General features: G+C 34.2%; 1 protein-coding gene across 3 annotated transcripts in view; it reads left to right on the plus strand.

The window, feature by feature from the left end:
- The window catches only part of LOC114328090 (ADP-ribosylation factor GTPase-activating protein 2), a 95,010-nt gene that overhangs the window by 42,961 nt on the left and 33,019 nt on the right, over positions 1-19,030 (plus strand). For 2 of the 3 annotated variants that reach the window (XM_028276844.2, XM_028276845.2), the window contains 3 exons: positions 6,874-7,035; positions 9,838-10,124; positions 15,599-15,903. In XM_028276844.2, coding sequence (XP_028132645.1) covers positions 6,874-7,035; positions 9,838-10,124; positions 15,599-15,903 — 754 coding nt within the window. Of the gene's footprint in view, positions 1-119; positions 237-6,873; positions 7,036-9,837; positions 10,125-15,598; positions 15,904-19,030 lie in introns of all 3 variants that reach the window. The other variant, XM_028276843.2, reaches the window with a different exon arrangement.

Consider the following 19,030-nt stretch of genomic DNA (forward strand, 5'->3'; position numbering starts at 1 on the left):
CATTGTATTTATAAAAAATTAATAAAAAACATATTTTTAAATATATAAATATTTTTGGAGAATTACCACAAGCACTTTTAATTCACTAATATGGTATCATTTTTTTCTTAATTCCTCAGCTGCATGTTCATCCCCAGCCGCAAGAAAAACAAGAAGAGAAAGAAGCCGACTTTTTCTCGGAACAGGATCATTTCAGTACTCAGGACACTTCTTCTGTTCGATCACAATCGAATTTTGTATGTGGTTTGGTTTGTTTTTAACATTTTAACTAAATTTTTTAACACTTACGGGATTTTACTAAATAAAACTGCTAAAACTGCCTTTAGAATATCCCAATGTAAATTATAGATAAAAAGGTATATTATTGTTACAATCATTTTTTATTTCATTTATATTAGATTTAACTTTTAGAAGATCTTAACTTTTACTTTTATACAGTTGTCCAGAGAATTAATACTTTTCTTTAATTCCCTGGACTTTCTAATAGCCCGGGAGGTAGTGTCAAATTTGACCGGAGCATTTTAGCATAGCTGTTTTCTTTTTATTTAGTTAGGTGTTCCAAAGCTTATTAACAAATGATGTGTCAGCTAGCCCAAAACCGGGGATTTTAGACAAGAAAAGGTAAAATATGAAACCTGATGGAAAAACGCTACAACTTATGTCAAATATTTATCTACGTGACTTACAACTATTAATAGACTTGATTACTTGGCTCCTAGCTTTCACTCAAACCATCCGGGTTCAAATCCTGGCGTTGAAATTTTTTTTTTAAATTGACATTTTATTTTGAAAAATAATTATTTTTATAATACCTTGTTTGTATTATTTATACGAGACAACATAAAAAAATCTGTATGTCTTTTATAGAATCGCAAACTATGCATTTGATCTTAATAAGCAAATTGCAAATAAGCAAAACCCCTGAAGGTTCTTGAGTAGGTACGACCAACAATCTAAGTGAAAAGGGAAGTAAAAAGTTCACTTTTATATCACCAATCTATATAATTTAAATAGCAATCTAAATATTTCCCGATTCTCTATAATATATAAAAATGAATGTTTGTCTGTACCTATGTCCCTTATAGAATCGTAAACTATGCATTTGGTAGAAAAAAGTATACGCAATATTTTCGAGTATTTTTTGGCTTTCTGGTAGTTTTAAGGTATTTAAATTTTAAACATTATTTAGTTATAAGGCGGTACGAAGTTTGCCGGGTCAGTTAGTTAATAATAAAAAAATATTCAGCTGACGCTTTTTTCTTACAATCTAAAATTTATAAATTAATCATTTATACTTTTTAATCTTTGCCAAACTAGTCCAAGAATATTTTTTTATTATTAACTAGCTGACCAGGCAAACTTCGTACCGCCTTAGAACTAAATAATGTTTAAAAGTTAAATACCTAAAAATTACCAGAAAGCCAAAAAATACTCAAAAATATTGCGTATACCTTTTTCTAACAAACAATATTGTTTTTGTGGTGTCTGCGTAAATAATGATTACTTAGGTTGGTCGTATTAACTCAGAAACCTTCCCGGATTCATGTACAACAACTTTGCTTGAGGTCATCATATGATTAAATGCATAGTTTACGATTCTATTAAGGGACATACGAGGAGCGATCAATCAAAACCCAATAAATCCACTAAAGCTGATTCGGAGTTAAATGCAGAAGTGTTACCTCTTACTCGCCGTTGAGTTAAAAAATTTAAATGCGATAATATTTTAAAGAATAAGGGTAGTATATTATAATATGTAAATTGGAATATTGAACGCACAATATGTTTCATGATGTGATATGTGAAAATAAAAGAGTAGATTTATACCGATACGAATGATTTTAAAAACATATGTGTGCTGCAGGTCCCAGAGAACATGAAATAATATTAAACTTAGCAATATGAGACAATATAAAATATGGTATATTAAAAAAGTTACAAAAGCAAAAAATAATTTCACATTAGATATGTTGTACCTACGACATGGTCGTCTTCCAGGCACTCACATTGGTTTTGATGTTGTTCTTCGTTATTCGAGCCTTCTGTTGCTAAGGATTTCTTCTACCAATCTAAAGACTCATCGTTCATCCAGTCATCGCCAAAGTGCTATTCTAAGAGATGTTTCAGAGATTTTTTCTTTTTTTCAATAAGGGCGTTATTCAGCGGAATACTGGATTTATTTTGTTTTGATTGATTTGCACACTTTCGACAGCTATTTTCTTTTGGATATATGTATTGCGTTTGGAAGGAATTGGCTGTGACCACTGGATATATCTCATGACAAAGCTATTTAGTGTTAATTTAACTCGAATTCTAAAAAACAGGATTTATTGCGTTTTGATTCATCGCTCCTCATACAGACAAACATTAATTTTTATATATTATAGAGAACAGGGAAATATTTAGATTGCTATTAAAAAATGGTTGGTGATAGAAAAGTGAAAAATTAGGGTTGTATGTATCTTTTGGTTCTACATCATATAAAATTTAAAAAAAAAAACAGTTTGTTCAAAAAAAATAAAAAGAAATGTCGGGAGGGGGTGGGGAGGGCAACCCCCTTTTTCGCTTAGACTGGTCGTACTATCTCAGGAAGCTTCAGGGGTTCATGTACAACAACTTTGCTTATTAAGATCAATCACAATATTTATGATCAAATGCATAGTTCTATTTCATAAGTTCTATGCATAATTCTATAAAAGACATACAGATTTTTTTATATTGTCTCATATAAATAATAACGTGGTATTATAAAAATAATAATTTTTCAAAATAAAATGTCAGTTTTAAAAACAAAAAAAAATTCTACGCCAGGATTTGAACCCGGAGTGCCTGAGTGAAAGCTAGGAGCCAAGTAATCAAGGCTATTAAGAGTTGTAAGTCACGTAGATAAATATTTGACATAAGTTGTAGCGTTTTTCCATCAAGTTTCATATTTTACCTTTTCTTGTCTAAAATCCCCGGTTTTGGGCCAGCTGACACATCATTTGTTAATAAGCTTTGGAACACCTAACTAAATAAAAAGAAATCAGCCATGCTAAAATGCTCCCATCAAATTTGACAATACCTCCTGGGCTATAAGAAACATAGTTGATATGTGTTCCTTCCTTGTCGTTTATTTGGGGCATCTTTTGTTTTCCTCTCTTCTTTGCTCTCAGGATTGTCCAACCATTTCCATGGTTTTCTTCTGCTTTCCTGATGTTGTTGTGACATTTGCCCTCGGTAAGGCTGTTGAGTCTTATCATTATTTCTTCAAAGAGTTCGTTCCCGTATATTAATATCTTGAATTCTTCTTTCTTGTTCTTTGGAAAGCTCTTCATTTCCTTGATTAGTTCTGTCAGCTCGTTCGGGATGATTAGTCCGTTGTTCATTCAAAGGCCACTTCCATTTTCCCTTGTATCTATGTGGTGAGTGTTGAAGTCACCAACTAGTACAACGGTCTCTGCAGAATTCATCATAGCCTCTATATCTTCAAGAGTTAAGTAGTCGGCTCCTTTCCTATAAACAGAAAAAATTACCTATTTTAATACCTACATTTTCAAAAGTTTGAGTATTAACTACTACCTGGTTCCATTTTAGGTTATTTTTGATATAAATTGCTACTCCTCTGTGGTTTGGTGTATCCCTTTTTCCATATCCATCGAAGTTTGTGATCCTTGGAAGTTGAGTTTGCGTCATGAAAAGTATTTCTGAAATGCAAATAATGTCCGGATTTTGTCTAATCATCTCGCTTAATTCATTTGTTCTTAGCTTCGGTGATTGATAATTGATTTGTAGAATTTTTAGCCGTTTAATTGGCAATAAACGTGGACCTTAAGAAGGCATTTGACAGAAGAGAAGTGCCTCTAGGAATAATTAAAACGATCGAAAATATCTACCAGAACAACACAATAAAAGTAATAGTAGATGAAGAACTAACTGACTCAATTGAAGCTGGCAATGTGATAAGACGGGGAGACTCCCTGAGTCCTCTATTGTTCAACCTGATCATGGATGAAATTAAAAAAAAACTAAGAACTAAAAAAGGATACCAAATGGGAGAAAAACAACTTAAAATAATATGTTATGCATACGACGCAATACTAATCTCTCAAAGTGAAGATGATTTAGAACTTATGCTGCATCAATTTAATATAACCGCTAGAAAATTTAACATGTTAATTTCCCCAAAAAGACCAAATGCATGGTTATAACAGCAAATCTAATAAGGTGTAAATTAGAGCTGGAGGGTCAGATAATAGAACAAGTCATGGAGTTTAAATATAGTACGTCCGCTATAACTTTTCCTATGCGGTACGATTCATTTTAAATCAAATTAAGTCAAAACATAAATTGAAACGACCGTCGATGTGTATATACATTTTGTATACTGTATTGTATACTATATACTGTATACTATAGAAATACCCGACGAATGGAACGAAAGTCTTACAATCCTGCTATTTAAGAAAGGCGACAGAAAGGACCTAAAAAATTACAGACCCATCTCACTGCTGTCGAAAACGTATAAACTATTCATAAGGATTATCAACAACAGGCTAACACACAAATTGGACTCGTATCAATCAGTAGAGCAGGCAGGATTCCGAAAGGGATATAGCACCACTGACCATCTTCTAACAATTAGGACACTAATAGAAAAAGCTAACGAATACCATATAGATCTGCACTTAGCGTTCGTTGAGTACGAAAAAGCATTTGACAGCGTGGAAATGTGGGCAATAGAAAAAGCTATAAACAACTGTAGAATAGATTCCAGATACAGAATGCTAATACATAATATATATAAGAAAGCAACAATGACAGTACAATTGGAAGAAACCACAAAACCCATACCAATTAACAGAGGAGTGCGACAGGGAGATGTTATTTCTCCTAAACTATTTACATTAGCACTGGAAGATGTTTTCAAAACAATGGAATGGACAAACATGGGAATAAACATAAATGGAAAGAAACTAAACCACCTAAGATATGCAGACGATGTAGTAGTCATAGCATCAAGTTTTGAAGAACTACAAACCATGCTAACCGAACTAGCAAATGAATCCGAACAAATAGGTCTAAAAATGAATTTTGCCAAAACAAAAACAATGACAAACACACAAGATAATAGAAACGTAATACTAAACGACACCACAATAGAAGCGGTTAATGATTATATATATTTGGGACAGATGATAAAGATAAATAAGGAAAACCAAACAGCGGAGGTAAAAAGAAGGGTCAGATTAGCCTGGGCAGGATTTGGAAAATTAAAATGGGTCCTAAAGAATAAAAAAAATACAACAATAGTGTTTGACCAGTTCATACTCCCAGTTCTCACATACGCATGCCAAACATGGACCTTGACCAAGGCAAACATGGATAAAATAATCAAGACACAAAAAAACATGGAGAGAGCAATGTTAGGAGTAAAATTGACAGACAAAAAGCAAAACAACTGGGTAAGAAATAAAACAAAAGTCAAAGACGCAGGACAACAGATAGCCAGGCTAAAATGGAGCTTCGCAGGTCATAACGCTAGACAAACGGACAATAGGTGGAATACCACGATACAACAATGGAGACCATGGACAGGAAAGAGAGCAAGAGGACGATCCCAGATGAGATGGGGAGACGACATTAAAAAGATAGGAGGAACGCACTGGAAACAGAAAGCACTAAACAGAAGCGAATGGAGGAAACTGGGGGAAGCCCAATGTTCAAAATTCGACGAATTAAAGTTCAAAAGAAGAAGATACTATATACTATACACATCGGCGTACGTTTCACTTTCTGTTTTGACTTAATTTGATTGAAAATGAATCGTACCGCATGGGAATAGTTATAGCGGACGGACTATATCTAGGCATCACACTATGTAGCTACGGAAAGCTCGAAACAGAAGTGGAAGATCAAGTGAATAAAGCAAACAGAGCCGCAGGTTGCCTGAATGAAACAATATGGAGAAATAAAAATATCGGAAAAGAAGTGAAAAGCAGAATTTACAAAACAGTCATCAGACCAATAATGACAGAAATGACAAAAAGAATGCTAGAATGGTTCCTCAATAGGAAGAAGCTGAGTGGGAAGACCAAGAAAACGATGGAATGACAACTTACTTGAGGCACATTGAAAAACAGAGTCATGTCTACACAAAAAGAAGAAGAATAATTGGTATTGTATTAAGATTTAACAGTGTTTCTTGAAATCTCTCGTCTGTTGTAATTATGTCTTCACTGCCTTTAATAATTCTATCATCCTTTCGACATCTACAATTTGATTTATTTTTTTTATAGTCCATTAATTTCATCTGTTTTTGACTCTGCTGTCTGAGACTGATGCTTGTTTCTTGTGGTCTGTGCATATGACATCCCACTTGTAGTCTTGAACGTTGATGGATGCGGTGGTTGGCTTAGTTTTGGCGCTGGACAACTTCTGTTGTTCTTCTGGGCCTGAAAATTAAAAAATTCAATGTGTTTAGGGCACATCACAGTACAGCTGTACCTTGAGTTACACCTGTTCTTCTTTACATCATTCTCATCGTTATTTTAACGTATTTTTGGAAATCTTTTCCAATTCACTAACTTACTGGGATTTCCTGATTATGTTTTCTCGAGATCAATAAATGTGGTACACATTTGTTTCTTCACTTTTTAATTTTTTATAGTGGTTCTTGTTATAACTACTTTTATGCTGGCACACGATAAAATCATCTTCATCCTTGACGTCACTATTTCACATTCAATATATATTTTGTAACATTAATTTGAAAATTGTTAATTCTATTAATATTCACGGGCTTCTTTAACTAAAGCCTACTGTTTCTTGTGCTTGATCATTTTTATGCTTTATATACATACCATACAGAGAAATAATAAAAGTTATTTTCAGAACGAATTAAGCTCGCCAGTTAGAAATGCCGAGTCTATTAAACCAGCAGAACAACTGAATGTCGGTGAAGGACCTAAAGTTGATTTCTCAGTAGCTCATTCACATGTCGAACCAAAGAAATCTACAATCGGAGCTAGAAAACCAGCTGCAAAAAAATCTACGGTAAGTTGGTACACATTTTTTGAGTAAAATAAGAAGTACTCTTAACACTTCAACTACTGTTAACTATCTACATATTAGCTTAAAGAGGTTTAATATTACGTTGGTCCTAAATTTATGTTTGTCTATTTTACGATTTTGCTTGCACCATATAGAATCTACGATTCATATCACATTTTAGTTGGCCCAACGTTAGATTGAACAGAAAATTATATTTTAGAGAACAAACACGGAAGTACAACGTAAACTTTCAAAGTTTTAATGCATCGAACAACATTTTTGAATTTCCATAATTTATAGAAAATATTGGTTAAATTAAAGAAAACCTTAATTAAAAACAACAACAAATTAAAAAAACATATAGAATATTGTAATATTACCAAAAAAAAAAAAAATGTGAAAGTTTACCAATTAGTGACGTCCCTTATATTTTTAAATGCATGGAAATTTCTTGGAGCATAGTTTTTACACACTTCTAACAAAATTCTAGTATAAATGAATCTCATATTTCTTACAATTTTTCCTTCAACTCGTTGACGCACCTGGCAAGATGTTTCCTCAATGAAACTGAAGATGAAACTCATAAAGTTTCTATCGGGGAAGAGACGGAACTGTTAGACATCCATTCAAGAAGTGGTATATCACGGTATTCAATCCATTTTAAACTCTTTTTAAATTTTGCATTGTGAATCTTATCTACCTTCACTTTTACTCAGTCCCTATCTTAACCCCAAGTTGGTACACATCGGTAATTTGATAATCCCGCTGGAGATTGGATAACCAACCCCCCAGTGGAAGGTGGGGTCAGGGTCTGCGAAGAAGGTTATCTTGTCCCAACAACCTGAAAGGTCGCGCCTAACTTATTAATCTGTAATTAACTATTTTGATTACGAAATAAGCCACAATTAAATTGAAAATAGTTATTTATGAAACAGTTCGTGAAGTATGCTTTTTACGAACGCACGCGATGTTTAGAGCACGAGCGACAACGGAGCGAGTGCTATACATCGCGTAAGTTGGCAAAAAGTTCTTCACGCACAGTTTCATACAATATTTTATCTACGATAAACAAAAAATAAACTGTGACTCTTCGTCACTGGAATTCATTTCTATTCTACAATTTTTAGAACTTTGACATTTAAAAATTCTAATTTCTTTCAAACCACAAAACTGTCAAAATTTTTGTTGTGCATAATTTATTGCTCATTATGTCATCACCATGACAACGCGAAAGTTAAGGATATTTGATTATATCAAAGTGTGTCAAAAACAGTGCGAAAAGTAAATCCCATTTAAAATACATTGTTAAGTTCACGTACACTTTAAATCCTTCACGCACTGCTATCTATAATGACAGTGTTCACAAACTAAAAACTTATACATAATACGACATAATAGAGTAGATCAAATAATTTTATTAACGTTTCGACGTCCAAATTGGATGTCGTTGAAATTTGGACGTCGAAACGTTAATAAAATTATTTTTTCAATTTAATTGTGGCTTATTTTCCAATCAAAATAGTTCATTATAAAAATGCCACAAGGAAATTGAACAATATTAATCTGTAGTTATAATTTTGTAGACCTTTCCAGTTTTTTATTAGTTTCCTAAATTTGTTGGATTATTTTATAATCAACTGTGTTATATTTGTTATGCATGTAGTTTTTGTTAGTGCATTACTACAGTCACCGGTACAAAATTCCGCCACCCAAAATTGTTGATTAAGTTTGACAATCTATAACTTTATTATTTGTACTTCGATTTTCAAGATTCTTGCATCAGTTTGTAGGTACGTGTATTGATGTCGTTTTTTATTATTCCGGTAACAAAATTTTTTTGCTTAGATGGCATTATACGGGGGTGAATGGATGTGTTAAGTGTTTTCTCTTGAATTTAAAAAATTCTGTGGAAAAATTTTGAGGGCTGATTTTGTTTCATACTCCTTTTGTATTATTCTGAAAGTACCACTAAGGTTTTGTCTTTTGAATTATCCAAATATCTCTTTTCTTGTAAGAGCTGTAAATAAAAACGCTGCTTTGAAGGTTTTTTTTAATTAAAAATATCAAACTCACTAAAATTAACAAAACAAAACAAAATTAACAACAAAACCAAACAATTCAATAGCGGGTATGTCCACCTCTTGCAGGAACGACTGCTCGCAATCTGTTTGGCATTGAATAAAGATGTTTTATCTTTGCCTCGGGAATAGCCCGATATTCTTCTACCAGGGCCATAACTGTACCAAATTTTTTGGAGGCCTAGGATGACGGCGAATAGCATTTTTTAATTCATCCCATAAATACTCAATAGGATTGAGAACTGGGCTGCATGCGGGCCATTCTTATCTTATCAATCCAACCTCTCTTTTATGAGTAAATCAGTGTTTTTATTTACAAAGAATGGCACAGCTCTTAAAAGAAAAGAGATATTCGGATAATTCAAAAAACAAAATTTTAATGATGCCTCCGGGATAATATGACACGACTATGAAACAAAACCAGCCCTTCCATTTTGCCACAGAATGTTTTAAAGTTAGGAAAAAATACAACACTTCCATTCACCTCCGTATAATGCAATGCAAGCAAAATTTTTGTGTCACGGGAATAATACCAAACGGTGTCAATACATGTACCTAAAAACTGGTGCAAGAATCTTGAAAATCGGAGTACAAATAATAAAGTTATAAATTATCAAACTTAATCAAAAATTTTGGGTGGCGGAATTTTGTGCCGGTGAGTGTATTTTTATCAATAGTTGTGTGACTAAAATGGTGTACGATTTATTTATTATATAATCTTTTCCAGCTCGGTGCTAAAAAATCTGGTCTGGGCGCCACTAAGGTTAAAACGAACTTTGCCGAAATCGAAAAGGAAGCGGAGCTTGCCGAAGAACTGCGTGCCAAAGCAGCTGAGGATGCACTTAAAATGGCTGCTTTGACGGTGAAAGAACAAGAGGAACGGGACGCAGCCGTAAGATTGGCCTACAAAGACCTTAGCTTACAACAACAAAAGAAAGAGGAACAGCTAAGGAAAGAAGATCCGAAAAAAGCTGCTCAGCTGGAAAGGCTGGGAATGGGACTTGGTGCAAGGACGTAAGTATCTGAACGTTGTTATACAGTGATGAGCGCGCTAATACCCGCCAAAATAACGCAAAAGATGAATAACATACATTGTGGAACAAAAAGAGGTGAAACTAGTAGAGGTATTGTCCAAGTAAAAAATACTGTAGAATAGCTTTAAGCCGGTGAAATATGATATTCTTCAAATATAGATGTTAGGTCAAACGTTTAAGAACCTGCCCTTTGTGAAAGCATCTGTGTTTTTACGGCCAGATCTCCCGCATATCTATTCATAAGTTTCGTGCAAAAGATTAGTTTTAGTTCGGTAGCCTAGCAGTGTATTAGTACTGGAGTGTACGTGTGTTAAGTGATACGAGTGTTTTGTTTGCTGTAATTATTTTGAATATTGGTTTAGTATTTCGTTTGGAGAGTGTCAAGTGTTGATTATTGTAATTTAATTAATGTGAATAGTGATGTGGCGCCCGTGGGATAATGTAAATATCGCGTACGATAACGCTGATATTGTAGAAATTGCCAGTGCTAGTGTGAATGTAATTACTAAAAAAAAAGAGATCGTAAAGAAGATTCGAATGCATTTAAATGCAGAAACACAGCAAGTATGTTTGAATGTATACAAAAATCTACGTACGAAATTCGGCTTCGATGAAACACTATTGGCACAAGCCACCTCTGATTTAACAGAAATTCCACTTTCTACTGTATATAAAATAGTTAAAAATGAACCCTATCATCGCAAGAAACGATGTGACTACAAATTTTCAAGACCTTTAAATCCTTCACTTGTAAAACTATTGAAAACCACAATATACGACTGCTACAAAAGCAATGAAATACCTACAATAGAAATAATAAGAAAGAAATTGGAAACAACCGGTCGAAATATGAACTGCTGTGAGAAAACTCTTCAAAATTGGATAAAAAAAATGGGCTTTAAGTTCAAAAAAATAAATAAACGTCAAGCAATTATGGAAAGCCAAAGAATAGTCAACAGACGTAATATGTACCTAGAAGAAATTACTAAATATAGGCAAGAAAATAGGAGAATTTATTATTTAGATGAAACTTGGTATGATACCCACGATACAGTAAAGAAAGGATGGACAGATGGTTCAAGCATGTGCATACCAGAAATGCCTGCAAATAAAGGCTCGCGACTAATTATTGTACATTGCGGAGGAAGTGAGGGATGGGTTCCGAATGCTTTAAAATTATGTGGGAAGAAAATGGAAGATTGTAACGTTGACTACCACAAGAATATGGAAGCTGACATTTTTGAAGATTGGTTTGAAAACTCGCTAATCCCAAACTTGGAGAAAAACAGCGTAATAGTGCTTGACAACGCTTCCTATCATTCCCGACAACTCACTAAAATACCAAATACATCTTCAAAGAAAGCTGACCTACAAAATTTTTTAATGGAAAATGATTTGTATTTCGAAGATTTTTACACAAAAAAACAACTTATTGAAGTTCTACACACAAAGCAATTTAGAAAATTATACGCTCTAGAGAGTATTGCCGAAAAGCATGGACACACTATATTGAGACTTCCCCCCTACTTTTGTGTTTTCAATCCTATTGAGTTAATTTGGGGACAATTAAAACCAAGTATAAGGCGTTCAAATAAATTTCCTAAATTTGACAAAAAGGTAATTGAGATCATTAAAAAAGAAGTAGCCAATATTACCAAAGTAGACTGGCAGAAAAGAATCGCCAAAGTGATCAAAGTGGAAGAATATTATAAGAAGATTGGGCACTTCCACATTAATGGTGGAAATAAATTTATTATTGAATTGGGCGATGATAGTGACGAAGAAAATACGGAAGAAGGAGAAAATGAGTTAAGTGTATCAGTATTTTAATTGTTGTGTTGTGCAATTCATTTTCCAAGCATAAGTGTACTAATGAAAAGACTCGGTTAAAAAAATATTTTTAGATTTTGTATTTTTAATAAAAAAAAGAGCGGGAACATGCTTGCATTTTGTGCTGAATTTTAAAGTTTTGAACTGTATACCTAAAGTAATTTTAGATCTAACTGCGTTTTTATAAAGTTCTTTTAGTATCAGTAATTCTAACAATAACAAGATTAATTATAAAAGCTATTCTACATCAGTTATTAATGCAAGCATGCGGTAAGAGGGAGGTCCCTGTGAGGTTAAATGTTATTAAAAAATTGATAAAATTAATTTTAACACATACAATATTATGTCCTGCTTTAACGGTATTTACCTAAGTATAAATAAATATTTTTAACTACATATTTAATTACCAGAAAACACCAGCTGCCGGCCTAATATTAAAGAAGAACAACCCAAAGAAAGCTACAAATCTTACCTATTACACTATATAGATTGCTTGAACTATAGATATTATCGGTATAACCTATAAACGTATAAATTAACATTACATTACATAGTTTCCCACTTTTAGACGTCTGTGACAGTAGTATTTTATAAAATTCTCCTGTCACAGTGTAGTTTCATCTCTTTTTACTGCACAGTGTATTGTGGTTTCCATCTTTTGCGTTATTTTGCCGGTTATTAACGCGCTCATCACTGTATTATTTGTTAATGTTTTGTAACTGTGATAACCTCAAGTAGTGAATAACAGTCGGAGACAGAATTCGTTCTTGTTAAGACATTTCTCGCATTCAGGAGACGAAAAAGTGACGAAGCGGTTCCGCAACTGTTGGGAATTCGTTCTCTGAACGTGATGCTACTTGCGGAACGTGTTACGGGACGGTCGCCATGACAGTGAGCTCATTTTAATTCCGCTACCTCCGTCCAGAATATGATACTTTTGTGAATTTGTCAGTAGACTTGTTGGGCGCCAAGTACTAATTATCAATTTTAAAATAGCGCAGACGGTACACAATCCATGGTTTTTGACCATGATTATGAAGTAAAAAACAAGTTATTGTGCAGAGGTAAATATAATACCTCACATATAATAGAAAGTGATAGGCTGTCACGAATTTAGGGAGCGGAGAGTTCACAAGACGAGACACAACTGTTACCGCTTCATCGGAAACTGCTCCCTCACACTTTTTTGTCTCCTGAATGCGACCATTTATTTTGATCTAAACAAACAAAATGGAAAATTACTTTGGTATTTAAATATACGTTTTACATAATATACGGCTTTCGTAGACTTTAGAAGGATAGTGTGACGATATTTGATACATGAATAATAAACCGACGACCGGGGGAATTAATCAGGAGTTACATTTATTTCTCAACGCGCCATAAATGCATACGTGTCAAACTCAACACGTCAGATGGAAGAATGATAACCACGTTCAACACACGTAGTCATTGGGTAGGATAGTGATTTATCGATCTCGTTCAATGCACCAAATCGATGAGCTTCAAAACACGTTCAGCTCACCTACACCGATGGGTAAGTTATTGTACGTTCAACGCACTGAGAATGACCACTAATGGATTTCTGTTGGGTCTTTTATACTGTCAGAGACCGTATAAGAACATGTTTTGTTGAATACATAGGCGTACTTTGGACAATAAGAGTATATTTATTATCGTCACAACATTCCTTGTAAATGCTATGCCAGCCTGATATTTAAAGATGCCATTCGTTTTGGTTTTAAGATTAGTTTAAAACAGAAAAGTATTCTTTATGCAACTTACAGCAAGTGGGGGGATCAGCTTGTTATTAGTTTGATCCCTAATATACTGATTGGTCACGGCCTTGAGAGTAGTTGAAGAACCGATACCCAAAACTGTAAACAGTATGTGTCACTCACCTAGTAACAACACATAAACCAGTGGTGCTCAAAGAGTCGATCGCGATCGACCGGTTTGATCGCCAAAGTTTTTGAAGTCGATTGCGATTCAGGGAAAAATACAAATGGAAAAGATATTATGTCTGCTATCAAAGAAGTCCCGCTGTAACGTCAAACGGTTACTATCATACGGCTATCTCAGCAATGTTAATACTAAACGTGAAACGCTGTATAGACGTATCTAAATCATGGGAAAGATTTGGAAAGCAAAGTTAAAAGTGATACTATGAAGTGTACTTTTCTTTGCAATTTGACGACTCGACCGATATTAATGGTACCTCCCAGTTGTGTATTTTTATTCGGATGGTATTTTGTATTTTCTGATATGTTTGCTAAAAAAGAATTGCTAACAACGCCTCTGAAAGAAAAAAATTGCGGAGAAGATACATACAACGTTTTGTTTTTTAATTTTGTAAAATAATAGGAGCTACCGATTTACAAACTAGTGTGTATTACAACAGATGGTGCACCATGACTGGCGTTAACAATGGATGTGTTGCACTGTGTCGAGCTAACGATGACTTTCCATCATTTTTTCATTTCATTGCATCATTCACCAGCAAGTTTTGTGTTCCAAAATTTTAAATATGCAAGACGTCACGACGATTACAACAAAAATTATGAATTCAATCAGGGCGCGAAGCTTGCAACGACGTCTTTTTAAAAGCGCAATTGAAATCTAGCCACTCTACGGAACACACTGATTTACTTTTTCATACAGATGTGAGGTGGTTGAGCCGTGGAAAATTTTTAGACAGGTTCCAGGAGTTACTTTTCGAAATAATTTGTTTTCTAGAAGAATGAGGGAACGACACTCATCTACTTCAAAACCAAAAAATGGCTCAGTGATCTGGCATTCGTATCAGATTTAGCAAATCATTTGAACCTCTTTAATTTGGAACTACAGGATAAAAATAAAACGATTATTATCAATGTGATGAGCACAGTACCTACATTCATTTATTGACAAATTGAAATTATTTTGTTGTGAAGAGATGAAAAAAATTGCCACTGAAATCTCCATTACTTTCAATTAGATTCAATCAGCTAATTGCCGTCCAAAATGAGGGACTGAAAATAATATATCTTCAATCCAGAGCGACGAATACGAAATTTTTTTGCCTTTTATATCGCCAGACAAATATCCGTCTTTGAGGCAAGTAGCTCTGCAGTTCACAGCATTTTTGGATCAACATACTTGTGTCAGTCTGCATTTCCCCAAATTAAGGTAGTAAAATCAAAGTATCGTAATCGGCTAACTGATGCTTGCATTTTTGGTCCTCGGTAATTACGTACCATCATAATATGAAAAACTTGTGGATGATACGCAGTGCCATGCATCAACATCCAAATAAAATTAAGATAAAAACATGATTTTAATTACGACTCTCTGTAGTTACAACTTTTTATCAAATAGAAATGTGCAATGCTTAATTTTAATTTTCGACTTGGGCGTCGAAACGTTAATAAAATCATTTTTAGGTAAAATTGTGGCTTATTTCCCATTTGAATATACTTGTTTAATTTTAAAAATTGTTTTTTTTTGCTATCAGTCGATCGTTGGAAGCTAGAAGTTTATGTGGTAGATCCCACGCAGTATAAGTCTGAGCGCCACTGACATAAACTGTCATGTGCGGATCATTCTTCGTAGATAGTTTATTTAATTTTTTTTATTATATTTTAGGGGAGTGAGCCACTCAGCTATCAGTGACATGCAAACAATAGAGCAAGAAAATATCAAAGGTTCAAGTAGTACTGTGACATCTTTGGGACAATTGCGATTATTAATAGATAATGGTTTAATTATGGACGATGATTTTCATGGAAATACACTAAGTATGATTCGAAACTCCAACAGTTACGGTAATAGCAAACTTAATTCGTTCATGACAGATTTGGCCGAGACCAAATCCGAAAGTAGTAAATCGAGCAAAGATAGCTGGGTGATAATAGATGATCCACCAGAGAAACCCAAATCTAGTTCTTATGGTAAGTATACATCGTTGTATCGTACCTTCATTTAATATGATATTGTTAGGGATCGTGTCTATAGCCCAGTAAATGACCGTTTTGCAGTGTAATTTTCGGTGTCACCACCGAATTCCATAAAATTTTGGATTTAGGTTCCTCTAACCCGTTGTCCTAGGCGAACGACAAACGCGACACGACGCGAAAATATCAAGTAATGGTTGTATTTGTGTATGGCCTACGTTTTCGGGTTAATCAGTCCACGACAAGACGCGACGAAGTGCGAACTTGATTTGTTCGCGACGAGACACGACACAGTGTGACGCCTCATTGCTTTTTTCAATTCAAATTATGCTACGCAATAGTTTATTAAATAAATAAAAACTAATAATAACTATATAGTACCAGTGTTTTTTCATTAACATACCTTAAAGTCAGTAACAGCCTCTCCTCAATAGAATTTCGTTTTTGAAAATTACTTATTGATAGTTATTGATAGCTCAGTTATTAATACTGAGTTTAACAGCTGCAATGATATAATCGAAAGTGAATAAGCCACAATACCGTGGATTATTTCATTAATTTCGGATATAAATGATTAAACTCTCAAAATTTACTCGTTCTAAATATATGACATTTGTTGTCTTTCTTTTTCGTTTATGGAATTTTTTAGCTAAGTATTTAAAATATGAATTTTCTAGTAACACTGCCGTATACTTCCCCACACTTAAGAATAGGAATGAATAATTGACATCGTTACGTTTGTCCTGGTTTGATGATGGAAAGCGACGCGATGCGACGCTACATAAGCCACACGTCGCGTGAATTACTGGTCGCATCGCGTCGCGTCGTTTTCCGTCGCTCACCTAGGACAACGGGTTACCCTCTACTTCTACTTCATTATTACTTACTCCGTGGCGTTACAACCCTTCGTAGGTTTTAGCCGACTCGACAACATATGCCTTCACTGTTCTCTGTCTTGCGCAACCTCTATTCAATTCTTCACGCCCATAGCTTTCACGTCGCCTGCTATGTTATCTCGCCACCGGAGTCGAGGGCGCCCGCGTGGTCTTCTTCCAGTTGGGACGTCCTCCCACACCAGTCTTACTGTTCTTTTGTCAGAATGTCTTCTGAGGTGCCCTGCCCATTGGAGTCTTCTGGACTTTATTTTTAAAGTGAAAACTTCTTTATGGACGTTGTGCACTTTTTGGATGAGGTAAAAGCATTGAATTAGCGACCGTCATTGCTTCGACGAAATAATGTTTTGAAGTGAAAACTTTCTTAGGGACGTTTTGCGCTTTTTAAATGGGGAAAAAGTATTGAATTAGCGACCGTCATTGCTTCAACGAAAATAAATTTTTGAAGTGAAAACTTCTTTAGGGACGTTGTGCCGTTTTTAGATGGGGAAAAGTATTGAATTAGCGACCGTCATTGCTTCGACGAACTAATTTTTGAAGTGAAAACTACTTTATGGACATTTTGCACTTTTTCGATAGGGAAAAATTATTAAATTAGCAACCGTCATTGCTTTAACGAAATAAGTTTTTGAAGTGAAAACTTCTTTAGGGACGTTGTGCCCTTTTTAGATGAGGAAAAAGTATTGAAGTAGCAACCGTAATCGCGACCGTCATTGCTTCGATGAACTAATTTTTTAAAAAATCCACAAGGAAAAGAAAAGGTTTTCCTGTAGTTGGCTGTATACCATCAATCACAAAATTGGAAAGAAATCCTTTGTAAAAGGTATAAAATTTTTTTATTAAAAATCCCTTAAAAGGGCTACATCACAACAAAACGTTTTCGATTTTTTATAAAAAATCATCATCAGTGTTCGATAAACTGGATGCTAGCTGAGCCACAAAAGAAAAATATCTGGGTAAAAACCCTTTACATATAATATAGATGCCTTAAAAGTGCATACTTCGATAAAAAGGCCTGTGATGGTCACATGGCAAACAGGATAATGCCCTAAGGTAAGGTATACAGGTTTCCCAACACGTGGGATCCAAATTGAGTTGATCACATTTCCAAATTGAGTTGCCATTAAGTCATTGAAATGTAATCGACTCAATTTGGATCCCACGTGTTGGGAAACCTGTATACCTTACCTTAGGGCATTATCCTGTTTGCCATGTGACCATCACAGGCCTTTTTATCGAAGTATGCACTTTTAAGGCATCTATATTATATGTAAAGGGTTTTTACCCAGATATTTTTCTTTTGTGGCTCAGCTAGCATCCAGTTTATCGAACACTGATGATGATTTTTTATAAAAAATCGAAAACGTTTTGTTGTGATGTAGCCCTTTTAAGGGATTTTTAATAAAAAAATTTTATACCTTTTACAAAGGATTTCTTTCCAATTTTTTTTTAATTTTTTAAGTGAAAACTGCTTTAGGGACGTTTTGCACTTTTTCGATCAGGAAAAGTATTAAATTAGCGACCGTCATTGCTTTAACGAAATAAATTATTGAAGTGAAAACTTCTTTAGAGACGTCGTGCTCTTTTTAGATGGAGAAAAAGTATTGAATTAGCGACGTTTTGCACTTTTTAGATAGGGAAAAAGGTATTGTGTTTGCGACCATCATGTCGAACTAAATTTCGTACGTATATATATTATGTATATGTAAACATAAATAGCATAGAACGTACGCAACGCGTATATAATATAAACTTACTTGCATAGAAATCGGCCCACTTAAAAATTTGGTCATTTTTGATGTCTCATATTTCCTAAACCTGTTGGCCGATTTAAGTAATTTTAACATGTTATAGCCTGATTCTTTAACAATACCACTGTAATAATATTGTTGCTAAACAGGTAAATTTTTATTGTATACCGGGTGTACCGATCAAACTGCGTTTTTTTCTCAAAGTTCACACCACCCTGTGGAATATTCTAGCATTTATAAAATACTGAAATTAAAACCCAACTATAGCCTCATGTTTTCTTAACATTCTGTTTTTTGATTCATTCGGTTATGTTGGATAATAAAAAAGTTAGACACTTTAACACCCAGTTCTTCATCAATACATGGTGTTTCTAAATAAGTGCAACAAACTTTAAGGGGTAATTCTGCATAAAAAAATAATGACAGTTGGCTTTATAAACGTATGTTCGCAAATGATTCGTTTCCGAGATACAGGAATTG

The sequence above is a fragment of the Diabrotica virgifera genome, chromosome 3 (genome assembly GCF_917563875.1).
Source record: "Diabrotica virgifera virgifera chromosome 3, PGI_DIABVI_V3a".
In the NCBI taxonomy this organism is placed as follows: Eukaryota; Metazoa; Arthropoda; class Insecta; order Coleoptera; family Chrysomelidae; genus Diabrotica; species Diabrotica virgifera.